This window comes from Streptopelia decaocto (genome assembly GCF_964273445.1).
Source record: "Streptopelia decaocto genome assembly, chromosome: 2".
Taxonomy (NCBI): domain Eukaryota; kingdom Metazoa; phylum Chordata; class Aves; order Columbiformes; family Columbidae; genus Streptopelia; species Streptopelia decaocto.
In genome coordinates, this window is record NC_138655.1 from 15,937,984 (window position 1) to 15,957,597 (window position 19,614).

The 19,614-nt window shown below is 38.1% G+C and overlaps 1 protein-coding gene across 1 annotated transcript in view; it reads left to right on the forward strand.

The window, feature by feature from the left end:
• EIF3H (eukaryotic translation initiation factor 3 subunit H) overlaps window positions 1-19,614 on the forward strand; it is an 87,468-nt gene that overhangs the window by 17,608 nt on the left and 50,246 nt on the right. Inside the window, exon 2 of the mRNA XM_082044137.1 lies at window positions 2,877-3,033. Coding sequence (XP_081900263.1) covers window positions 2,877-3,033 — 157 coding nt within the window. The remainder of the gene's footprint in view (window positions 1-2,876; window positions 3,034-19,614) is intronic.

Consider the following 19,614-nt stretch of genomic DNA (forward strand, 5'->3'; position numbering starts at 1 on the left):
GTATTTCTCAGTGTGTTGTGTTAGTTGCATTATTTACATTAACACTTCTGACATTTATTTTCAGACCAATAATGCTCCTCTGATTCTGTTCTGATGCTTCATAAACATAACACCTTTTTTGGGAAATGTCTAGATACAAGTTAATGTTATTTTTGTGTGTGTGTGTGTGGTTTATTCGGCATGAAGTATTGGTTTATGCAGTCAGATCAGGAAATGTCTCGGCATTGCCATTTTTATAGTGATCAGCTCTTCCTGTAGCAAACAAATGGAAATGACATTTTAAATGTTTGAAACTGGCCTTATTATCACTAGAGAAATAATTGTACTTTATACTTGAAGGCTGTTTTTAGTACTGAAACGCAAGTTCCAGTGCACGTTTCCCTCTTGGTCATATGGTAGTATTTTGATGGCAGATTTTTCAATCCACTTTTAAGAGCCTGCTAAAGACTTGTGTATTATGTGCTAAATAAAACTCTCCAGAGCAAAGAACAAAATACAAACAAGAATCATGTGTCATTGGATGCATTTCTCAGACTTGTTCATTTATCTTTAATATAAATGGTTTCAGTAGCTAATGTATTTTCCAGTGCAGTCATAAACCTGAAGTTCTGCAGCTTTTGCTCCTCTATGTTTCACACCCATTAGCAAGTTCATGACCTTCTCTGCTGCATTTCTCAGACTCCATGTGAACACAAGCTTGGGGGTAGACCTGAACTGGGGCCTGTATCTATCTGAATAATATCTGCTGTGGTCGTCAGGCTGGAGACTGACAACTGCAGACTTGTGTAATAACTTCATTCTGTATTGGGGTTATTTGGTCAGCATTTAAGAGTGTTGAACTCCTGGTTTTATCTCCCTGAAAAATCATTGATACTCCATGACAGCCCCATGCACTTTTCATTTGCTGCTGCTTCCTGTGAGCAATTATCATCAGAAATGCCATGATAAAATTGGCACCATATCACAAACGGTCCTGGAACAGAACCAAGAGGCAAACAGGGTGCACACTCAGTGTGCATAGAAAACTCAAGAGTAAATAGGGAGAAAAATACTGGAAAAGGTGAAGCTGTGCAGTAGGCAGAGAGCAGCTGTGCTCTGATCTGTCCAGTTACTTACAGATCCCCTGACTGTAGAAGACAGAGCTTATGGCAAATATGTGATAAACCTTAACTTGACACACTAAATGGAGGCTGAATATTATTTACATGCTGGCTCTGTGGTAGAAGGCATCCATCTTCTACATGTATGTGATTTTGAGCTGGTGTTTGCTGTACTGCTTTCAGCATTGTTAAATTCTACTTCACTGCCCACTGATCTTAATTTCATTACTATTTTCACATGTAGTGAGATTTATATAACCAAAGCATCTCTTTGTCTCTCTGCTCTGTAGACCTCTTTTAACAAATTGGATACAGAGTTATGGCTTCGAGTCACTTGAGGGGCAGATGTGGATGTATATTGGGGTGAAACAGACCGAGAAGCTTCAGTGTGAGTGTATCTGGATGCAGGAGAACACAGCAGAAGTGAGTTGTGCTGTGAATAAACAAATCAGTAAATGTTAGTCCTGTTCAATACTTATACACAACTTAATTGGAAAAAAGGTGGTTATTTTCCATTCTCCCTCTACCCTTCATATTCAAACAGGATGTATATGAAGCTCTTGTTTACCCATTTTACCCCAAGGCGACAATTTGTCTGTGAAGGATTTATTTTCTAGTCACTTTTTTGTTCCATTTAACCTATATTGTGGTACTTTAATTCTTTAATGGAGTTCTTAAAGTTGTGACAAAGTTCTGCTAATGAGCCAAAGAGAAAACTAGGGACAAATGTATGTTACTGTGTGAATATGAGCTTAACTTTTGGGGTTTTTCACCTGCAGAATGTTCACTGAATACCAGTATTTGTACAAAGTCTGTCCTCAAGGTGGTTGCGCTGGAGCCCAGTACACTAATGTGTTTGCCAACAGACATTAGTCCTATTGCTTTAATGACAACATGGTCATCAGACGTTTTCTGGTGCATTTTGCTTGGATGGATTAGGATTTAGTGAAATAAAACCCACTTATGCTGCGCACAGTATAAGTTCTTTAAAGTATGTGTTTGTGGTTAGTGTCTTATCTTGGTCTGGTTCTTGTTGTTAAGCATAAAATTTTACTTAAGTGTAAAATTTTTCTGAAGTGTTTCTGGCAACGATTGGCTACTTTTGAGTGTCTTTGTTCATACTGTTCCAATTTACAGTATCACCTCATGAGAATTATTCAGATTCAGGGAAGGAAGTGAGAATTATATTAAAAATATGATGAATAATTTGCGGTCTGTTTTTCTTTCTTTTATCATTCATTATTCTTAAATGTCCTATGACACATAGTTTATAAAATATAAATTACATTATCATCTGAAGTAGAACTGCAATGAGATGTAATTTTGGAGGTTAATGCAACTGAAATTTGATGCATATTGTACCTTTTAAAATTTTCCTACCAATTTCTGCATCATTACTTTAAAGATGTTTTGATAGTTTCTTGTGCAATGTTTGCCTCAGGAGGGAGCTTATTGCCCCTACAAGATAGCTTTTAACAGTTACAGCAGCAAGATAAACTAGAAAAGATCAATATTTCATTTTAGAAGGGTGTTTCAGAAAATTGTTTTAGAACTGCATTTTGACAGTTCATTTAATGGTCTTTTTTATTCTCCTGTAATAGTAGGATAGCCGCCTGTTTTTCAACCTGTATTAAAATTGCTGCTGTTTAAGCCAGTAGCGCACTTGGTTTGCAGCTCTCATTTATGTAACACTTCAACAATTTAAAAATTCCAATATATAGTGTGAGGACAAAAAAACCCATTACATAATCCAATTTTCTTGTGTTTGTGTTCTAGGTTGTGTTAAAGATCATTAAACATTACCAAGAAGAGGGACAGGGGAATGAAGTGGTCCAGGGAGTGCTGCTGGGTCTTGTCGTGGATGACAGACTTGAAATCACAAATTGCTTCCCTTTCCCTCAGCATACAGAAGATGATGCAGACTTTGATGAAGGTAATGATTGCAGTTTTGCAAGACTTTAAGTTAAAAAAAAATCTGTATGTGCAAACCAGGATTTTTCTTCTTTCCACAATAACCAAAATTGGTATATGATTAGAGAGTGGTTTTATTTGACTTGAGATAGCAGTGGGTTATCACAATGCCATCCTGCATATCCAACTGAAATCTTATCTATGTGTGGAAAGTTATAAACCCTGTATTATATGGACACACTTATTTTAGAGTAAGACTGTCCACACAGGAAGTTACATGAGTTTCCAGTCTGTGATTCATATAGACTTTAAAGCTTTTTATGAAAATGGCTGTGTGTATATATACATACATGTTCTTAAGTGTGTAGTCAGGCATATAGACTGCATCTCTGTAGAGTTATTTGCATGTCTTAAGTACTTATTAAAAGCCTGGAGAGCAGAGCTTTGTAAGTTTAAGAGGCACTTGTTAATGTGAAATCTGGGTGATATTTTTGCTTCTCCAAGTTAGGTACAAGTAGTATTGGTGGGTTCTGTCTATCTTGGTGTTTCCTTGCTGGTCCTGCTAATGTTTTGGTACTGCCACTGTAAGTCAGTATAATTGACTTCACACAGAATGGTATAAAATTTATAAAGTGAACTGGAAAGGCTTAAAATTGTAATCTTGGTAATATATGTGTGTGTTTAATGATGGTAGGAGAAATGCTTGTCTGCTGGGGCTTAAAGAGAGACAGTTTTATTTTAAGAGTAACTGAAGGGGCAACATAGTCGAAGTAGTTGCAGTTGGAAGCTTGATTGTATCTATTTTTGATAATTCAGTGTGAGCGAGATTACTTAAAGTATAAACTGCATTTTCTTGCTCATAGTGACGTTATTATTAAATAAATATTTAATCTTAGAAAAGAATATTGAACTGTGCCTTTAGAACAGATAATTTTAAGAAATCTTCGGAGCTTGGTAACGTTTCTTAGCTGTTTTTCATCTGTTGTGGGATTATACAATTTGCTGTATTAAAAAAAAAGCAAAACACAAGAGAATCTTAATTGTCCTACAGTAACATGGTGCTTGAGTCAGAACTATGTTTTATTAAAGCTTAAAAGATCATTTAAAGATTCCTTCTCTTCTGGAGCTCTTCAAAGGACTGGAGTAATCTAAATTTTATTTGGAGCCTATGCTTCAATCTTTACTGTAGAAAATGGCTGAATTGTTTCCTTGTAGCTGGTAGGCAAGCAAGGAGTGAAATTAATTTCTTAGTTTCCAAGATGGATTCATCTCACCATGTGATGACTACCATGCTGAAGCTGTAAGCCTGTGATCTCATATGCAAGGTTCAACTCCTTCTGTTTGGGAAAAACTTTATTTCAGAAGAGTGACTCTTGTTACCAGTCTTTCTTTTTGCCTTTTTAGCACATAGGCCATAATCCTGGCATTAAGTAAGATGCAAAAGTCAATGCTTGTGGGCATTCTCTCACCTGGATGTCTTAACTTGTCCACCGTCTGTTCCCAGGCTGCGGGTGCAGAAAGCAGAGCAAACTCTGGCCCGAGTGGAAAGTGAACCTGTGACAGTGACGCTGCTGTGTGTCTCTAGCAGGGATAGCGAATTTGCAGCCAGGTCAGGGAGCTTGTCTGTGCTGAATCATAGAATCATTTTGGTTGGAAAACACCTTTATGATCATGGAGTCCAACCATTAACCTGATAGTACCAAGTGCCACTAAATCATGTCCCTAAGCACCGCATCTACATGGTTTTCAAATACCTTCCAGGATGGTGACTCCACCACTTCCCTGGGAAGCCTGTTCCAATACTTGACAACCGTTTCTGTGAGGAAATATTTCCTAATATCCAATCTAAGCCTCCACTGGCACAACTTGAGGCCATTTCGTCTTGTCTTCTCACTTGTTACTTGAGAGAAGAGACCAACACCCTCCATGCTACAAACTCCTTTCAGGTAGTTCAACTGTGTAAGCAAACTTCAAGAGCCATTTTCTATTGATTTTCATCTTCCCCAGCCTCTGCCACCTGGGTCACAGAGAGGTTCTCTCAACATTCTTGTCAGTGAAATAGACTTAAATACGGAACTGTTCAGGAAACACACAGCACTCATGTTCATGCTGTGTTTCCTTTACTGAGGGCCTGTTCAGCTCTTTGACCTATGTGGTAGAGGTCATGGAAGATGAAAACCCAAACAAAATGGCTGTTGAGGTTGCAAGTTGAGCATTAGGTACCTTTTTAGGCTGTATATTGAGTTAGTTTCTCTTAGCCAATGTGAAAAACAATAATATTTTATAATTATCCTTGTTTGCTTTCCCTGGAGCTGTGTTTCCCTATGCAAGCATCCTGCCAGATTTTCAAAAGATTGTTTTTCCTTCTAGATACAGATATTCCAGCAAAGAACTCTCTTGCTATATGCCAGAACCTTAAAATTCAGGATGTTAGAAACCAAACCAAACAGGGCACCTCCCTTCCCCCAAGACTTGTATGTTGCATCAGTATCACATCTGGCTTTATGTATATGCACAAAATCAGGAGATATGGAAGGAAAGTACAACGGTCTTGGCACTTCAGTGCCTCCATCACCCAGGATGATACCTAACATTCTCGTTGGTCAGAATAACATTGTATTATCTTCTTTGCTTAGTGTGTATATATTTTTTTAAATTATATTTTTCCCCCTTGTCTAAAATTCTGAAATAGGAACAATCCTATTGAGGTTCCAAGTTTCTGGGCCTGCAGAAAGCATTTCCTAGTGGACTTTGTTCGCATTTGATCTTGTGAAGGGACTGTTGTGCTGGCTGAAGGGCCGTGCCACCCCAGCTGCCCTTCTCCTGAGGGGAAGAAACAGGGAGAAACTGTGGTATGGTTATCTCCTGGCAAACTCCTAATCGGCTGTGTTGAGATTTGAATGAATACACTGAAAAAATCTGTTCTTCTCTATCATTTTGCAGGAGCTTTATGAACAGGTCATCTGAAAAATACTTTGTGGTCTTCAGGTGATCATTGTTAGGAGAACTGAACTTACATACAGGAGGGTGATCTTTGAGCAAACAAACTGTTGAATAATTGGCAAGAGACATTTAAGCTAACGTTTTCCTTTTTAAACAAAGCAAATGTAATATAAACCACATTTTTGAGGGTGCTAAGAAAATATCCTTCATTTGGACTTGAAATAGATATGCATGACATTTAAGAATCATTTTGATAAAGGTGGGTTTCTGACCTTTTAGCAACAGCCTTTCTTCAGATATGCTTAGATACACTTTTGTTATGGTGCCATTTTGTCTCTTGCTGCTAATGCCTGAGATAATGCTAAGTTTTGAGTGTTTGCTGCAACAGAATTCCTTCAAAAATGAACTTTTTGATTTAAAAGAAAAAACATGCCCAAAACTGTTCTTTTAGTGCAAGAACACTTTTTAGTGCAGTTTGACTTGGACTATTTCTAGAAACTACAGAAAACATGAGGTTTTTTTAGCTTCAAGTAATTCTTATTATAAATCTGGAAGGATTGTCTACCATTTATGAATCCACAGGTGTTTTTCATCTTAGAAAGTTTCTCCTGCAGTGTCGTCTTCCTACGATTCTTTTTACAAAGTGTGATTTTTTGGTAAGATTTTCCTGTCAGGGAAGTCTTAAACACCTAGGCTGGCCTGCTGCAGCATAAGAGTTTTGGAAGGGTGGGAGGGTTTAACCCAGCTCAGTGTTAGAAATCTGTGGGTGAAGTTGAGTTGATGATGTGTGAGCTAATGGAGGGAAATTGCTGAACAAGGGTACGTTATAGTTGAGTCTTCAGCAAGAGATTCTTCAACAGGAATGTTTGATATTCTGGGGCTGCACTCTGGATTTTGGGCAGGCGTTTACTTTTTAGAGAACTGTATTTCCTTATTACTAGTGCACTTAAATCCTCATAGGTGCTGAATTTATTTCTTTAAACACAGATGTTTAATTTTAAGAAGATACTTTCCGTTATCTACATGTACAGCCCCTATTCCTGTGCCCCTGCTCACTCTCATCCTCCACCTGATGGATTCAACTCTGGTTTAGGGAAAATCAGCTTTCTGCTGTAAGGATTTTTTGCTTAGGCACCGCTATGAAATGAGGCCGTACCCCAGCTCATCTTTGTGAGGGTAGTTTTCTGATACCTTCACTTTAGGGCATTCCTAGGCTTTTGTCTGAGCGTAGTTTTGCTTTGTTTTAGTTAAGGTTTACAAAAAAACTGTAATGCATGAGGTATATTTTCTTCTTAAGAAATAAATGTATTATTTTTGACTATAAATTGTGTCTCTAAGCAACATGTTATGTTCAGTCCTTTGCACTTCATTGTTTTTATCTTCAGTGCTATGCATTGAGTAGCTCTTTTTCCTGTTTGAAGGAAACTGATCTTCCTTTCATGGAAAGCAATAGTTAAAAATGTAGTATACATCTTGTAAATAATCATAGATCATGTGAGATGTTATTTTGATAAAGTATTTTGAAACATTTTATTTCAACCTTATTTCAACCTGTACTTTACTTACAAAACTGAGATAGTAAATAAAGTGCTGTGGTAATTGTGCCAGTAGAAACTTTGAGACAGTTACATAATTATACATCACAATAAGTTCTAGAAGGTTGTAACTTTTTTTTTCGTTTTTGGTAACTATACAGAGTTTTCATTAGATTCCCTCTGAAATGCTGCAGGTGAAAAGGCGATGCCCCCTTCCTCACACCCGCCACCCCCAGCATGACTTATGCTTTCTTAACGGAGAAGGTTAATTCTGTTTTTCAGTTTTCAAGTTGGAAGTATCTGGATGATTAAAGATTGTAATACCTGCACCTTTCTGTGCTGTAGGCTGTGTTTAGTTGTATCATCAGTCAATAACAACTAGAAATAACACAGTGCAGCATTTCCATAAAACCACCATTTTTCTTGGCTTCCATTAGGCCTCAAGTGAAGGCAATTGCAAATCAAGAAACATGTTGTAGCTCCTACATAGTCCTTTTTCAGGGTTTTAATTGGCCAGATAGCAGCAGTTCATCCTGCTGAGCCTCATCTCCAGTGTTGCCAGTACAGTGACCTGCCCTGTGTGATCCTTGCAGAAGCAGAGGGTTTCAGGTAGCTAAAATGAACATGCTTAGAAAAGTTAATTTAAGGTAAAGCAGTGGACCAAGGGTGTGCTTCTGAACTGTTGCCTCCTGTGGTGGAAATGAGGTGAGCGTTGGCTGCGCTAAGGCCCTTCCTGTGTCATCGGAAGATTTGTCCTTGAGGTGAAGCCCGTGGTCTGCTACGTGGTGTGACATTCTAGGGGCTTCAGGTCCAAAGGCAGGTGAGTTCTTGTGCTTCCAGCATTCTTTGTCTCAGCGCACAAGCGTGGTGGTGTTCGGTGCAGCGTTTTGGCTTTTTAGGATGCATTTTACCAGTAAAGGCTGCTGTTTTGAAGAATTATGTTTTCTCTTCTATTAGGATAATTGTGTAGCTACACAAACAGCTTTGAGTACAACTGGCAAAGTAGTGAGAACCCCTAAGGTGCTTGAAACTGCTTTATGGTCAAACCAGAATCTCCCAGAGAGTACGTATATACCTATAGGGACCAGATGGACTATGTGAAGGGTCATTTCTTTTGCTACGATGGCCGTAGAAGTTCCAACATCATTAAATCACAGCCCCCTATTTGTGTCGATTCATCTTCTTTCTGTCAAGACTTCTGCCAAGGCTAAATTTTGTCAGTTTTTCTTGTGAAAGCAACTTCTAGTTATTCCCGTTTAAAATCTGCTAGTATTATAACTCAAGGTCTATCATTGTTGGTATATATTTTGTTTCTCTTGTATTATTGCAGGGCAGAACGTGAGCATTCCGTAACTGTGTTCTGAATAGGCAGATGCAATTTTAGCTGATTTTTTTTTTTTTCTGTGTGTTTTTGATTTAGGTTTATTCTCTATCGATCTAACAGTTGGTAAAAATAGAGATCATATGTATTGTCTTTTATTGTAAGAAAATGGAATGTTTAGGAAATGCAGAAATCCAGATATATGGAATTTAAGTTTCATTTCGCTAAGGACAAGAACAGATGACCCCAAAACTCTTAAATCAGAGTCTTGGTTCTGGCTCCAGCTGTAGTCCATTTATCTGAATTCCTCAACTGTGTTTTTCCGAAGTTCCAGTAGTAATTTAAGAAGAAAGCTATACTATGTAAATGTTGACTTTTCAATTACTAAGTGCTGGCAAAAGCCCATCTGATTTGTGTGTGCATTTATGAAGTTTCACTTTGTGCTCTATGTAAAAAGAATATTGAATTGTAAGTTGGATTTTTTTCGTTATCATTTGGATGTAAACATTCATTAAATAGTCTGTGGACTTTGTAAGGATTAATTTATATAAGGAACTCAAATGATGATGATAGCGAGTGGATGGTCACTTATTAAAAATGCAAAACAGTCTTGTCTCCCATGTTTTGGTTTTTTTTTGTGGGCTGCGAGAACTGATATTGGAATATACCGATTGACAGAGAGGCTGGTTATTAGATGTACTTAATTGTCATGTAATAAGATGTATCATGTAGTCAAGGTTCTTCAACAAAGCTGCTAATAACTCCTGAGTTATTTCATACTTTACCTGTTGCTGCTGCAAGTTCTTGATTTGTTTCCCAAAAAGAAACTAACCCTGGCCGTGTTCTCGTAGTTGTAATGGTTCAGTGCAGTAGCAGGCATGCAGCATGTTAAATGTTTTGCATAAGCTTTCGTACTGTGCAGACTTCTCTTTGCTGAGGTTTTTGTCTTTATTGGGCAAAGAAGAAGGAATTCAGATAAAAGGCCGCTTTTCAAGGCACACTCCAAAGCTCCCTGTGTGCGTGGATACATGGATTTGTCTGTATCAGATGCAGCAACATACCCTAAAGTATGTTTTTGTAATATAAAGTCCTATGAAAAAGTGCTTTTAATTATCTGAAATGCCACAGGGGAATGCGAAGGGTACGTGTGTGAGTCCCCATCTGGATTTTCTGGCAGTTTTTGGGCTGCAGGGCGGGTGCAGCCCCCGTTAGAGGGCACTCGTCCCCAGCGCACGGCGCTGCCGCAGACCTGGGGCTGCGCACAGCAGGGACACAAAATATTTACATCTATCTGATAAGGTTCATATAATGTTTTATACAAACGAATTCCAAAAATGTGTTACAAAGGGCATTGAATTAAATACAGCTCTACTGACTCCATGCTTTTTAGTTTCTTAAATCAGCCGAAATGTGCTGGATGTTCCAAGAAACTATGTAGGTTGGTAGAATTTGATTCAGAGACTTTTGTGTATGTGTATCCTAAAAGCTGGACAAGAGCTTTCTTGTTTTGCAGGTTCTCTTCACTTCCCAATTCTACCATGTGTAACTAAGAAAGAGGAGAGAGCACTTGTGAGGGATCTTCTTAGACAGCTTATTAGGTGGGCTTATCCTGCTGGACTGTGCAGGCTTAAAAACTACAGATGAACTATTCCTCTTCTGATAGTGTTGCATGAAATGCCTGAAAAACGTAGTTCATTGCATTTCTGGATTTTCAAGTTGATTTTTCCTGTGGAGGCAATGCTTTAAAGTCATAGGTAAATATTTTTGTTCAGTGTCTAATTTTGAATCAAGAAAGAAAAATCATTTTGCTCTTTAAAGCACAAAGCATACTCAAGATATATTTAAATCCAGTTCCGTTAAGATTTCACTGCAAAAGAAGTTAGTGTAAATTGCTTTTAAAAGCAGAAATGCTGTACTTTTTTTTTTCCTAAGAAAACAAATTTCATGTCATTTTTGAGTAATTTTAAACCTAAAAACCTTGTGGCTGCCTGCGTTCTGAAAGACTCAGTCCTAGTGTTGTTTCTGTGGTGGTTTTTTGTTTTGTTTTTTTATAATCCACTATTGCAGTGGATATTAACATATCTAATACACTTTTGTGCTGAACTTTACTGAAAATTATGCTTAAGAATAATAATTTAGCAATCCTAAAAATGAAGGTAGAGAAGCATCTATTTTAAGTGATAGGTAGTTTACTGTATGTAACTATCTTTTAGCAGCATTAGAAGGAGCTGGAAGATCCTGCATCCAGCTCAGTTTTGCATTCAGCCATTTTACTATATGGAAGTTTTGAACTTGAAGCCAGGAGATTTTTACTTTGTGTTCTATCTTAACTGTATTCTTTATTTATGATAATGATATATAATCATTAAGTTTGCTATATGGATATTTCATGTAGTTTTGTAAAATTTGCAGAAACTCATTTGTTTTTATGTAATCAGCAACATGAAACCCCAATTTCTTTTTTAATTTTCTCCAATTTAGGTAAAATATTAGAAGTGAGCTATTCTGAATTTTATTTTTCTTACTAATATAATCAACTCAACTCTGACTACCGACATTAATGTGCACAGGATGACCAATTATTAAATAACTGAATATCTTTTATTATTTATCTGTTCTTTGATTTCAAGCATCAATCGCTGAATTTTATACCCATGTTATAGTTTGTGATAATGATTTGGAAACATTAAGCCTTATTCTTACTGTTTTAGGGAAGAGAAAATGTGCGGGTACTTTTGAGTACTCAAAAGTTTTAAAAACAATTTTTGATGAGTTAGAATCTGAAGGTTATTTGATTTTTACAGATTAATTTAATGTATTTGTTTGGGAATATGAAAGAACTCTGAAACATGAAAATACTCTGTATCCCCCCACACTTTGAATGACACAGATGCAAATGACCTCCTGTTTATATTTTGTCATTAACTTGTGGAACTATTATGGTAAACAATATATAATGTGCTAGTTTCTATTAAAAGCAGAGACTGTCAAGAAGTTCTTTTAGCTTCTCTACTACAGACTAGTTTATGAAAAGATATTACTGTGAAGATGTGGCAAAGGTGAAACTTGCTGGCTTTGCTTTTTTTTTTTCCCCTGCAGAAATACTCTATTTACTGAGCATTTGAATTGTAGTGTACTACAGCCTAGGAAGAAAGTCTGGATATAGCCATTTGTATTTTAAGGAAAGAGTTTTATCAGGCAATCACTAGAAGGTCTGATGGATGTCCTGGTGTGTCCTGTGTTCTCTCCCCGAGCTGGGGCAGGTGCTGGCAAAGCAGCAGCTCAGGGCTGCCTCTGTGTTTGGAGGGAGCAAAGCTTCATCCAGCGGAAAACCCAAACCCTGGAAAGATGGTGCTGTCAGTTCTGCTAAAAACTTTCAGCTTCTTCATCCTTGGTTATGACTCTTCAGTCTCATTGAGACACAGGAGTGGCCGTTTCCACTGGGCTGCTCAGATCTCTCTCTCTGCTTTTGGTGTGTTTTGTTTTGCTCTGTAGCGTGTCCCTTCTTAGGAAACCGATTCCTTGTGGTCCTTGTGTTCCCCTGTAGCTTTGGACAGTTATTTTAGCTCTTTTTTTTCTTTTGGTAACACTTCTCCCAGTGTGGCTGAACCAAGAGGAAGAGAGTGCTCTTTTAACACCTTCTTATTACCTCTTTCCATTCCCCCTCCTTTCCTTTTTTGCTAATACAAGTATTTAGCCATTTCCTTCCCTGAAGAATGCTGCAATAAACTTGAGGGAGCTGAAGAAAAGCCCAGCAAAATGAACAAATCTCACATGCTAACGTTTTGAGAGCCAAAATGGAGGAGATGCCTATAGTTCTAACGAACAACAATTCAAATCAGTAAGTCTGGGTAAAAAATAGTACAAACTGATGGAAATAAGAAGTAAATTAAGAAAAATCTTCTTGGTTCTTGTTTCTGGCTCTGTAATGCTTTGTGGATTTCTCAACTGCATAATCTTGGAAAATCCTGTAGCATTTTTCTCTTCTAGAAGAAAATTATACATACGCGAGGTGTAGAACAAATTAAACCCAAGTTGCACCTTTATGTTTATAGCGTTTATTTTATTGATGGAAAGACAGAGACGTGTTGCTGGCTCGATGTTCCGTACTGAATATTGAATTGAATACTTGAGGAACAGACTCAAAATCTATTTTGCTAATAGGAACCCTACTGCAGCAGTGGAGTTGAAGGGATAAGAAATTGATTTATAAATATTACTAAATTTAAAAGCTTTTCTTGAGAAATACCAGTCTTTGATAGAAAAGAGAAAGATCCTTAGTACAGTTAAGTTTTAGATCCATATTTTAGCATTATTTATTTATGATTAATATATGTTGTTAAATCTAGTGGTGAGCTGAAAAAGCTCAAACCGAGCAAATCTCGCATTTTGCTGTAGTGTGGTGAACCAGTGTATAGAATCTTGATAAAGGCAAAATGTAAGGAAATAAAAACTTCTTGAAAGCTCTACCGAAAATGAGCAGGAAGTGTACAGCTGCACATGTAATAGTGTATAGTAGGTTAAATTTATATAATTCTTTATCAGCTGTATCTAAAAATGTATTTATTGCAGATAAGGTTGTTCCCACCCATCTAACTTCAAGACTTTTACTACGTTTTGGTTTTTGGTGTGTGGATCGAGAAGTTGCTGGAGTATGCAGCTTCTCTTTTGTTTCACTGTTTGCTGAATACACAGTTTGATTTCTTTTATTGGATTACATGCTTCAGCTCAGCGTACATTCACGCAGTAGAAAAATACACATTAAAATAGATTGTTTACTCTTCAGTAAAATGCTCGTATGTTTTTGTAGGTTTAGTGTGATAAATCCTCGATGCACATATTTATGGCCAACATGCAGCATTGTGGAGTTTTATTCAATAACAGAAATGGAAAGATTTCTTAAAACTTTTAGAAAATAAGACAGGCATGTTCTTTGTGCGATATATTTAGGTCATAAGGGACATCTGCTAAGGATAATTTTTTAACACTTGCTAACAATCCTCATATAATATGGCCTATTCATCAGTCATATTGTTCCTGACTTGGCTAGTGTAGATTTTAGTGATTCCCGATGTGCATTCAGACTCTCTTAATTGCTAGTTTCTTGCTGTTCTCTCGTATTGTTTTGTAGGACAATGCATAAGCGAGCACAGAATAATCAAAATTGTTTCCCTGGCGATATTAGGCACCTAACAGAGATATATTTGCTGTGCAATGTGTGCATGTTTTTGCAAGTGGAAGTCTGGTTGAAACAAAATAAATCTTAATGGAGAAAAAATTCAGCAAGATTTGAACATGCTATTCAATATGTGTAAGTGAATATATATATGTGTGTGTGTGTGTGTGTATTTTTTTTATCTATAAAAACCTAATCCATGCAATACATGTTGAAGGTTTTGCAGTGTGCATATTTGCAGCAGAGAAATGAGAGGGTAAGTGAGGGAGGCACTGCAGACACTGAAGGTGAGGATTTCAGAGTTCTCGATAAACTGTTGTATTGTGCCAGCTTTGTGCCTCTGGTTTAGAGAGAAGAGCTGGTTTGGAGATCTTTGCAGTGTAGCTGAGATCTGATCTTTCACATTCTCACAAATTTCGCTGGGCTGTCAGGTGTTTGACTCCCAAAGAGGCGCGTGGGCTGTTCCTCAAACCAGCAGATAGTGAGATGGGCATCACCAGGCTTGCCTGTGGAGAGGAGAGAGATTATGGTGAGTTTTAGGTTTTGATACTGGTAAAACAAGAAAACTGACCAGCTGAAGTCTAGCAAAATTACCAAAAGGGATATTTGCAATTTGACTTCCATATTTTTTATTTTTGCCCCTCCTTTATTTTTTTAAGCAGTTTGTACTGCCTCATACTGTGTTCTTACCTACTGATAGAGTAATACCTATTTAATGCTTTTGGATAATTGTTCTAATAATTAAGTGTTTTATCTTAATCCAGTTTGTGCAATTCTGAACTGTTTGTGATTGTGAAAGAAAACAAAAAATAGTAATTGTAGCTTTTGCAGCAGGTTGGGGGCATCTTGCTTACAGCTTCCTCCAGGTATTGGATCTTGTTTAAACCAAAGTCTTATCCCTCTGATCAATTTGGGGAAGCAACAAAAGGACGTTATTTGCTGGATTTGTTATTCTCATTTTTACTCATTTGTCTTAGCCAAGCGCAACAGATGATCTTTAAAATCCTGTGTAGCTGCAAAACATGAAAATACTTTTTCTTTTTTTTTTTTTTTTTTTTTTTTCCTGATTCTTTAAGGAATTTTTAGTTCCGCTCTAACAAATCGTGTTTAGGAAAATTGGTGTGGGCTATTAAAGCAATACCAGTGATCGGGAATAAATCAGCTTGTGGCTGTTAAGGCAGTTGTTGAGTACAGTTGAAAGACCATAGTCTGCACAAACGTTGATTTCATTCAGGGTTTAAATTTGTAGCTCTATGGCTTAATTGAAGAATTTTATCGGACTTCATAGTTGTTCTCCGTGTTAAATAGTTGAAAATATGATTCATGTATGCACTGTTGATTAAAACAACTTGGCAAAAGCTTTATGTAAACTGCTTTACTTCAAGAATACTTTATGAAAATTACATTTAGAGCACAGAGCTGGTGATTTTCTGTGTCTGCAGCCTGGGAGTGAGGACGGAGGGAAGCGCGGTGGAGAAGGGAGCTGGAGCCGCAGCTGCAGGGATGCAGTTTGGACACTGGGTGCCACTCCTGGTACGCACTGCGGCTCCAACGCTGTTCTCACGCGGGGAACAACGAGCGCTCTCAAAAATGGAGGTCTTTGTTACTCAGGAAATTCTGGAGTTCTCTGTCCCCTGAGCCAAGTGGTTCTTCTAGTTGAAAAACATATTCCTGAGTCCTACAAGGAATAACTAAAGCTACAAGGGCACGTTTTGTTTTGTTTTTTTTAAATATTATTTTGATTTATTGAGAGTCATTTTCTAAACTTGATATGTTATTCTCTAGGTATGTAGCTCTCATCACATACAAAGAAAGACAAGGTTGCAGCACCAAGTATTCAGGAACTAGACCAAACATGGCAATTCTCCTCAGGAATAGGAAGAAAGATTTTGAAACAAACAAACAAAAAGGAATGAAATGTCTCTTTGCAAGTCTTGTTTGTTTGGTGTGGGTTTTTTTTCTTTCTGGGGGGATGTGAGGGCTGTCTTTTGGTCACGTGCTTGTTAGAATAGTACAGTGTCAAAAATCACCGAATGGTGTGTTAGTGACAGAAAACTGGGTGAAAAGATGGTTGGGGATTTATCGACTTAAAGAAACTAGAACTGGAGGCATATAGCGATGGATTCCAAGTACTGAAGATAAAAGAAATGCCGAGGAGACAGAGTAAAGAGCAGGAGTAAGAAGTGTTTAGGTGTAAACTGGACCATCCTGAGAGCTGTGTAGCTACTCAACTGGGATGCACGACGTGATTTGTGCTTCATTGTGCTCATGCCTGGAGGCGTCAGCTGGCTCTGGGTGTCCTAAACATTGTACAAACATTGCTCAAACACTTTAGAAATGGCACAGGAGGTTAGGTGTCCAGGTCTTAATGGCTTTCAGTGGAATATTGGCATCTTTACCTATCTAATTTTGAAACTGAAATTTTGGTTGTAACTGAAAGACAAATGGGGCTTTGGAAGGCTAAATGCCATAGCATTTAAAAGAATGCAAGATTTCCAAACCTGATTTCCATGCAAAAAATGTCTCCACTCTGTTTGAAAAGGAATTGAAATAGTGGGTCAGAAATTAAAATGTGCTTGGAGCGGGGGAAAAGCAAGACACTGCTTGAAATAATAAATGGCAGGGTGAAGGATGACAGAGTTCCTTGTAAAATTCTTCTTTGATGCAATGGTGTAGAATTAAAACCAAAAAGTCTCTCCATACTCAAATGCAGAAATTTGAGCTCTTGGTTTTACTTTTTAAAATGACATTTGAAAGTGGGTTCTTGTTATTCAGTGCTCCATTCTGTGACGTTTGACTAAGTCTTCCAAGCCACTTTTCTTATAACGATGTTTGAAGTAAAAAATTAGTTGATGTATTTGGATGCATAAAGCATGAAGTTAAAACACAGAATAAATGTCAAATGATACTTTTTATTTTTTGTCTGCTTGCTGTCAGAGCTTATACTCCTTTTAAAGGTAAAAAAAAATTAAAAGTAGTTAAAAATATTGACTATTTTAATTGAAACTTGCAGGCTAAGTCTCTTGAAGTTGCCATTATTTTTTTTGGACTCTCCAGGACAAATACACTGACCTACAAAAAGCTGTGGCAAACATGAGACATTTGGTATCTCCCTTGTAATTAGCTAAGCTTTATGTAGATAGTGTATAATACAAAGCCACATTGATTTCTGAGGTTTTGCCAACTGTGGCAAAAAGCCTGACTCTTAAAATAAGTATCTTTTAATTTCTTTTTTCTTAATTAGACTTTGTTATCAAAAGGCACCAGATATATAAGCAGAGCCAGAAATGAAAGAACTGGTAAGAAGCTTTGTTTTGTTGTCACCTGGAAGTCTGTTAAATGGGCCACTTGAAATAATGAGTATGGCATATGATAAGCTGGAGCCACCTGGGTTTTATTAGGCTACTTGATGCTTTGATCACAACTTTATTTCAAGAGTTGTCTGTTTATAGTGTCAATGTTCCTTGTCATTGCTGTGATTTAGATTTTAATCTGATACTATACAAAGAAGGATTGCCAAAACCCAGGCAGTACTCAAATTGGTATGGGAGACATGCGAATCCGATTTACCAACTTTGGAACAAGAGTACCTGTTAAATGAGCCCTGTAAGCTGAACGTAGAACAGTAGATGATTTTCACCAGATATGGGACACATCTGCGTGATGCTGTGGAGAGCAGTGGTGATGACTCAGGTTTGCTGGGAGCAGGTTTTCACGTGGAGCAGAGCAGAGCTCTGCTGTCCTGGGTGGAGGAATGAGGGTGGACTTCATGGGACCATGTGTGTGTGTTGGTGTTGCTGCTGCCGTGTCCTTCGGGAGCTTCAAGCACGGCTGCAGCGCCATCCACACAGCTCTGTGTTGCCTGTGGAGTGGCCGGGTTCTGGGCCAGCTTCGTGTTCCCAGTGCTGCCCTTTGTACGATGCAGACACACTCCTTATGATTTTCATTTGCTTTCCTTTCACACGTTTGAGTGACTTCACCAGGAAAGAAGGAATGCTTGGGTCTGTCATCTAATCCTGCTCTTTCTTGCTAAAAAATTAATAAATTCTGATTCATCTTAATAACAGGAACATGGGAAGTGTCTGTCTTTATTCTTAATAAAATTTTGATGAGTCCAAAGAAGGGCAGCAAAGCTGGTGAGAGGTGTGGAGCACGAGCCTGATGAGGAGCGGCTGAGGGAACTGGGGCTGTTCAGCCTGGAGAAAAGGAGGCTGAGGGGAGACCTTATCGCTGTCTACAACTCCCTGAAAGGAGGTTGTAGCATGGAGGGATGGAGGGGGTTGGCCTCTTCTCCTCAGTAACATGTGATAGGACGAGAGGTAAATGGCCTCAAGTTGCTCTAGGGGAGGTTTAGATTGGATTTTAGGAAAAGTTTCTTCATGGAAAAGGTTGTCAGGCGTTGGAACAGACTGCCCAGGGAAGTGGTTGAGTCACCGTCCCTGGAGGGGTTTAAAAGATGTGGCACTTAAGGACATGATTTAGTGGTGGACTTGGCAGTGCTGGGTTAATGGTCGGACTCAGGGATCATAAAGGTGTTTTCTATGATTCTATAATGCAGTTTTGCAGAGATGAAATAAAATGACTATATACAAAATGTCTAGGTTGTAACTTTTTGAGGCTTTGCAGATTGGCAGAGTTAAGAGAGCTGCTTGTTTGATAGTGTTTGTGTATTTCGTTTAGTCGTGTATACTTAAGCATATTATTCAGTCTCTAACAATAGTGCTTTTCGTGCTGAGTTTATCAGTTACGCGACACTGCTGCTGAACATAACATAGGTTGTAACAGGATAACAGATAAAGTTTAATAATAAGGATGGCAGTAGTTCTCCATTAGGATTTTCTTAATTTCTCTTGTGTGTTTTGGAGTTCTTCAGGATAGACGGGGTGAAGGGACATTTCATTAAGTCTACTTTAAGAAAAAGGTTTCTGCGGAAGAACAACAGCGGTATGTTGTGGGGGTTTGTGTGTGCGTGTGTGTGTGTCTAAGATGGCAAAGAAGCAGCAGTGGGTTTAATTTTTGCCAAGGGAGGGTTACGTGAGTGCCGAGCAGCAGCTCTGTGCGGGTGGTGGTGTGTGCATGGCAGGGTGAGGGAAGCCTGGGGAGGTCTCCAAGGACACGTTAGCCCAATGCTGGCTATGCACAGCGTGTAATGGGAGGAAACAGCTATCAAATGACTTCTAGCCCTGTCACTGTGAGTTTGATATCCTATTTATCCTGAATTCGAAAAAGACTTAAATTACCAAAATCTATGCGTTTCACCATCTGTGATGTGATCGAGTTGTGTGGTAATATTTTCCCTGCACACGCACCCCACCCTCCATATGTGGAAGTTTTCATTTGTGAAGGCATTGCCGCAAAGGTGGTTTGATTTCCCTGAAATGAGTTAAAAGATGGAAAACTGGATTTTATATGAAAACACCTTAAGCATTGTAGTTCAAGTATCTCAGAACACTATAAAGGAGAAATAATGTTTTACTTTTCATTATTTGACATTTTACTTGGTTGTATGTGTTGCATTTTTTTCACTTTTGACAGGAAGGAAGGTAGTGGATGTGAACACGGTAAGCACAGTGTAATGTCCAAATGTCTTTGAGATCCAGCGCGTGATAAAAAAAGAACGTGTTGTTT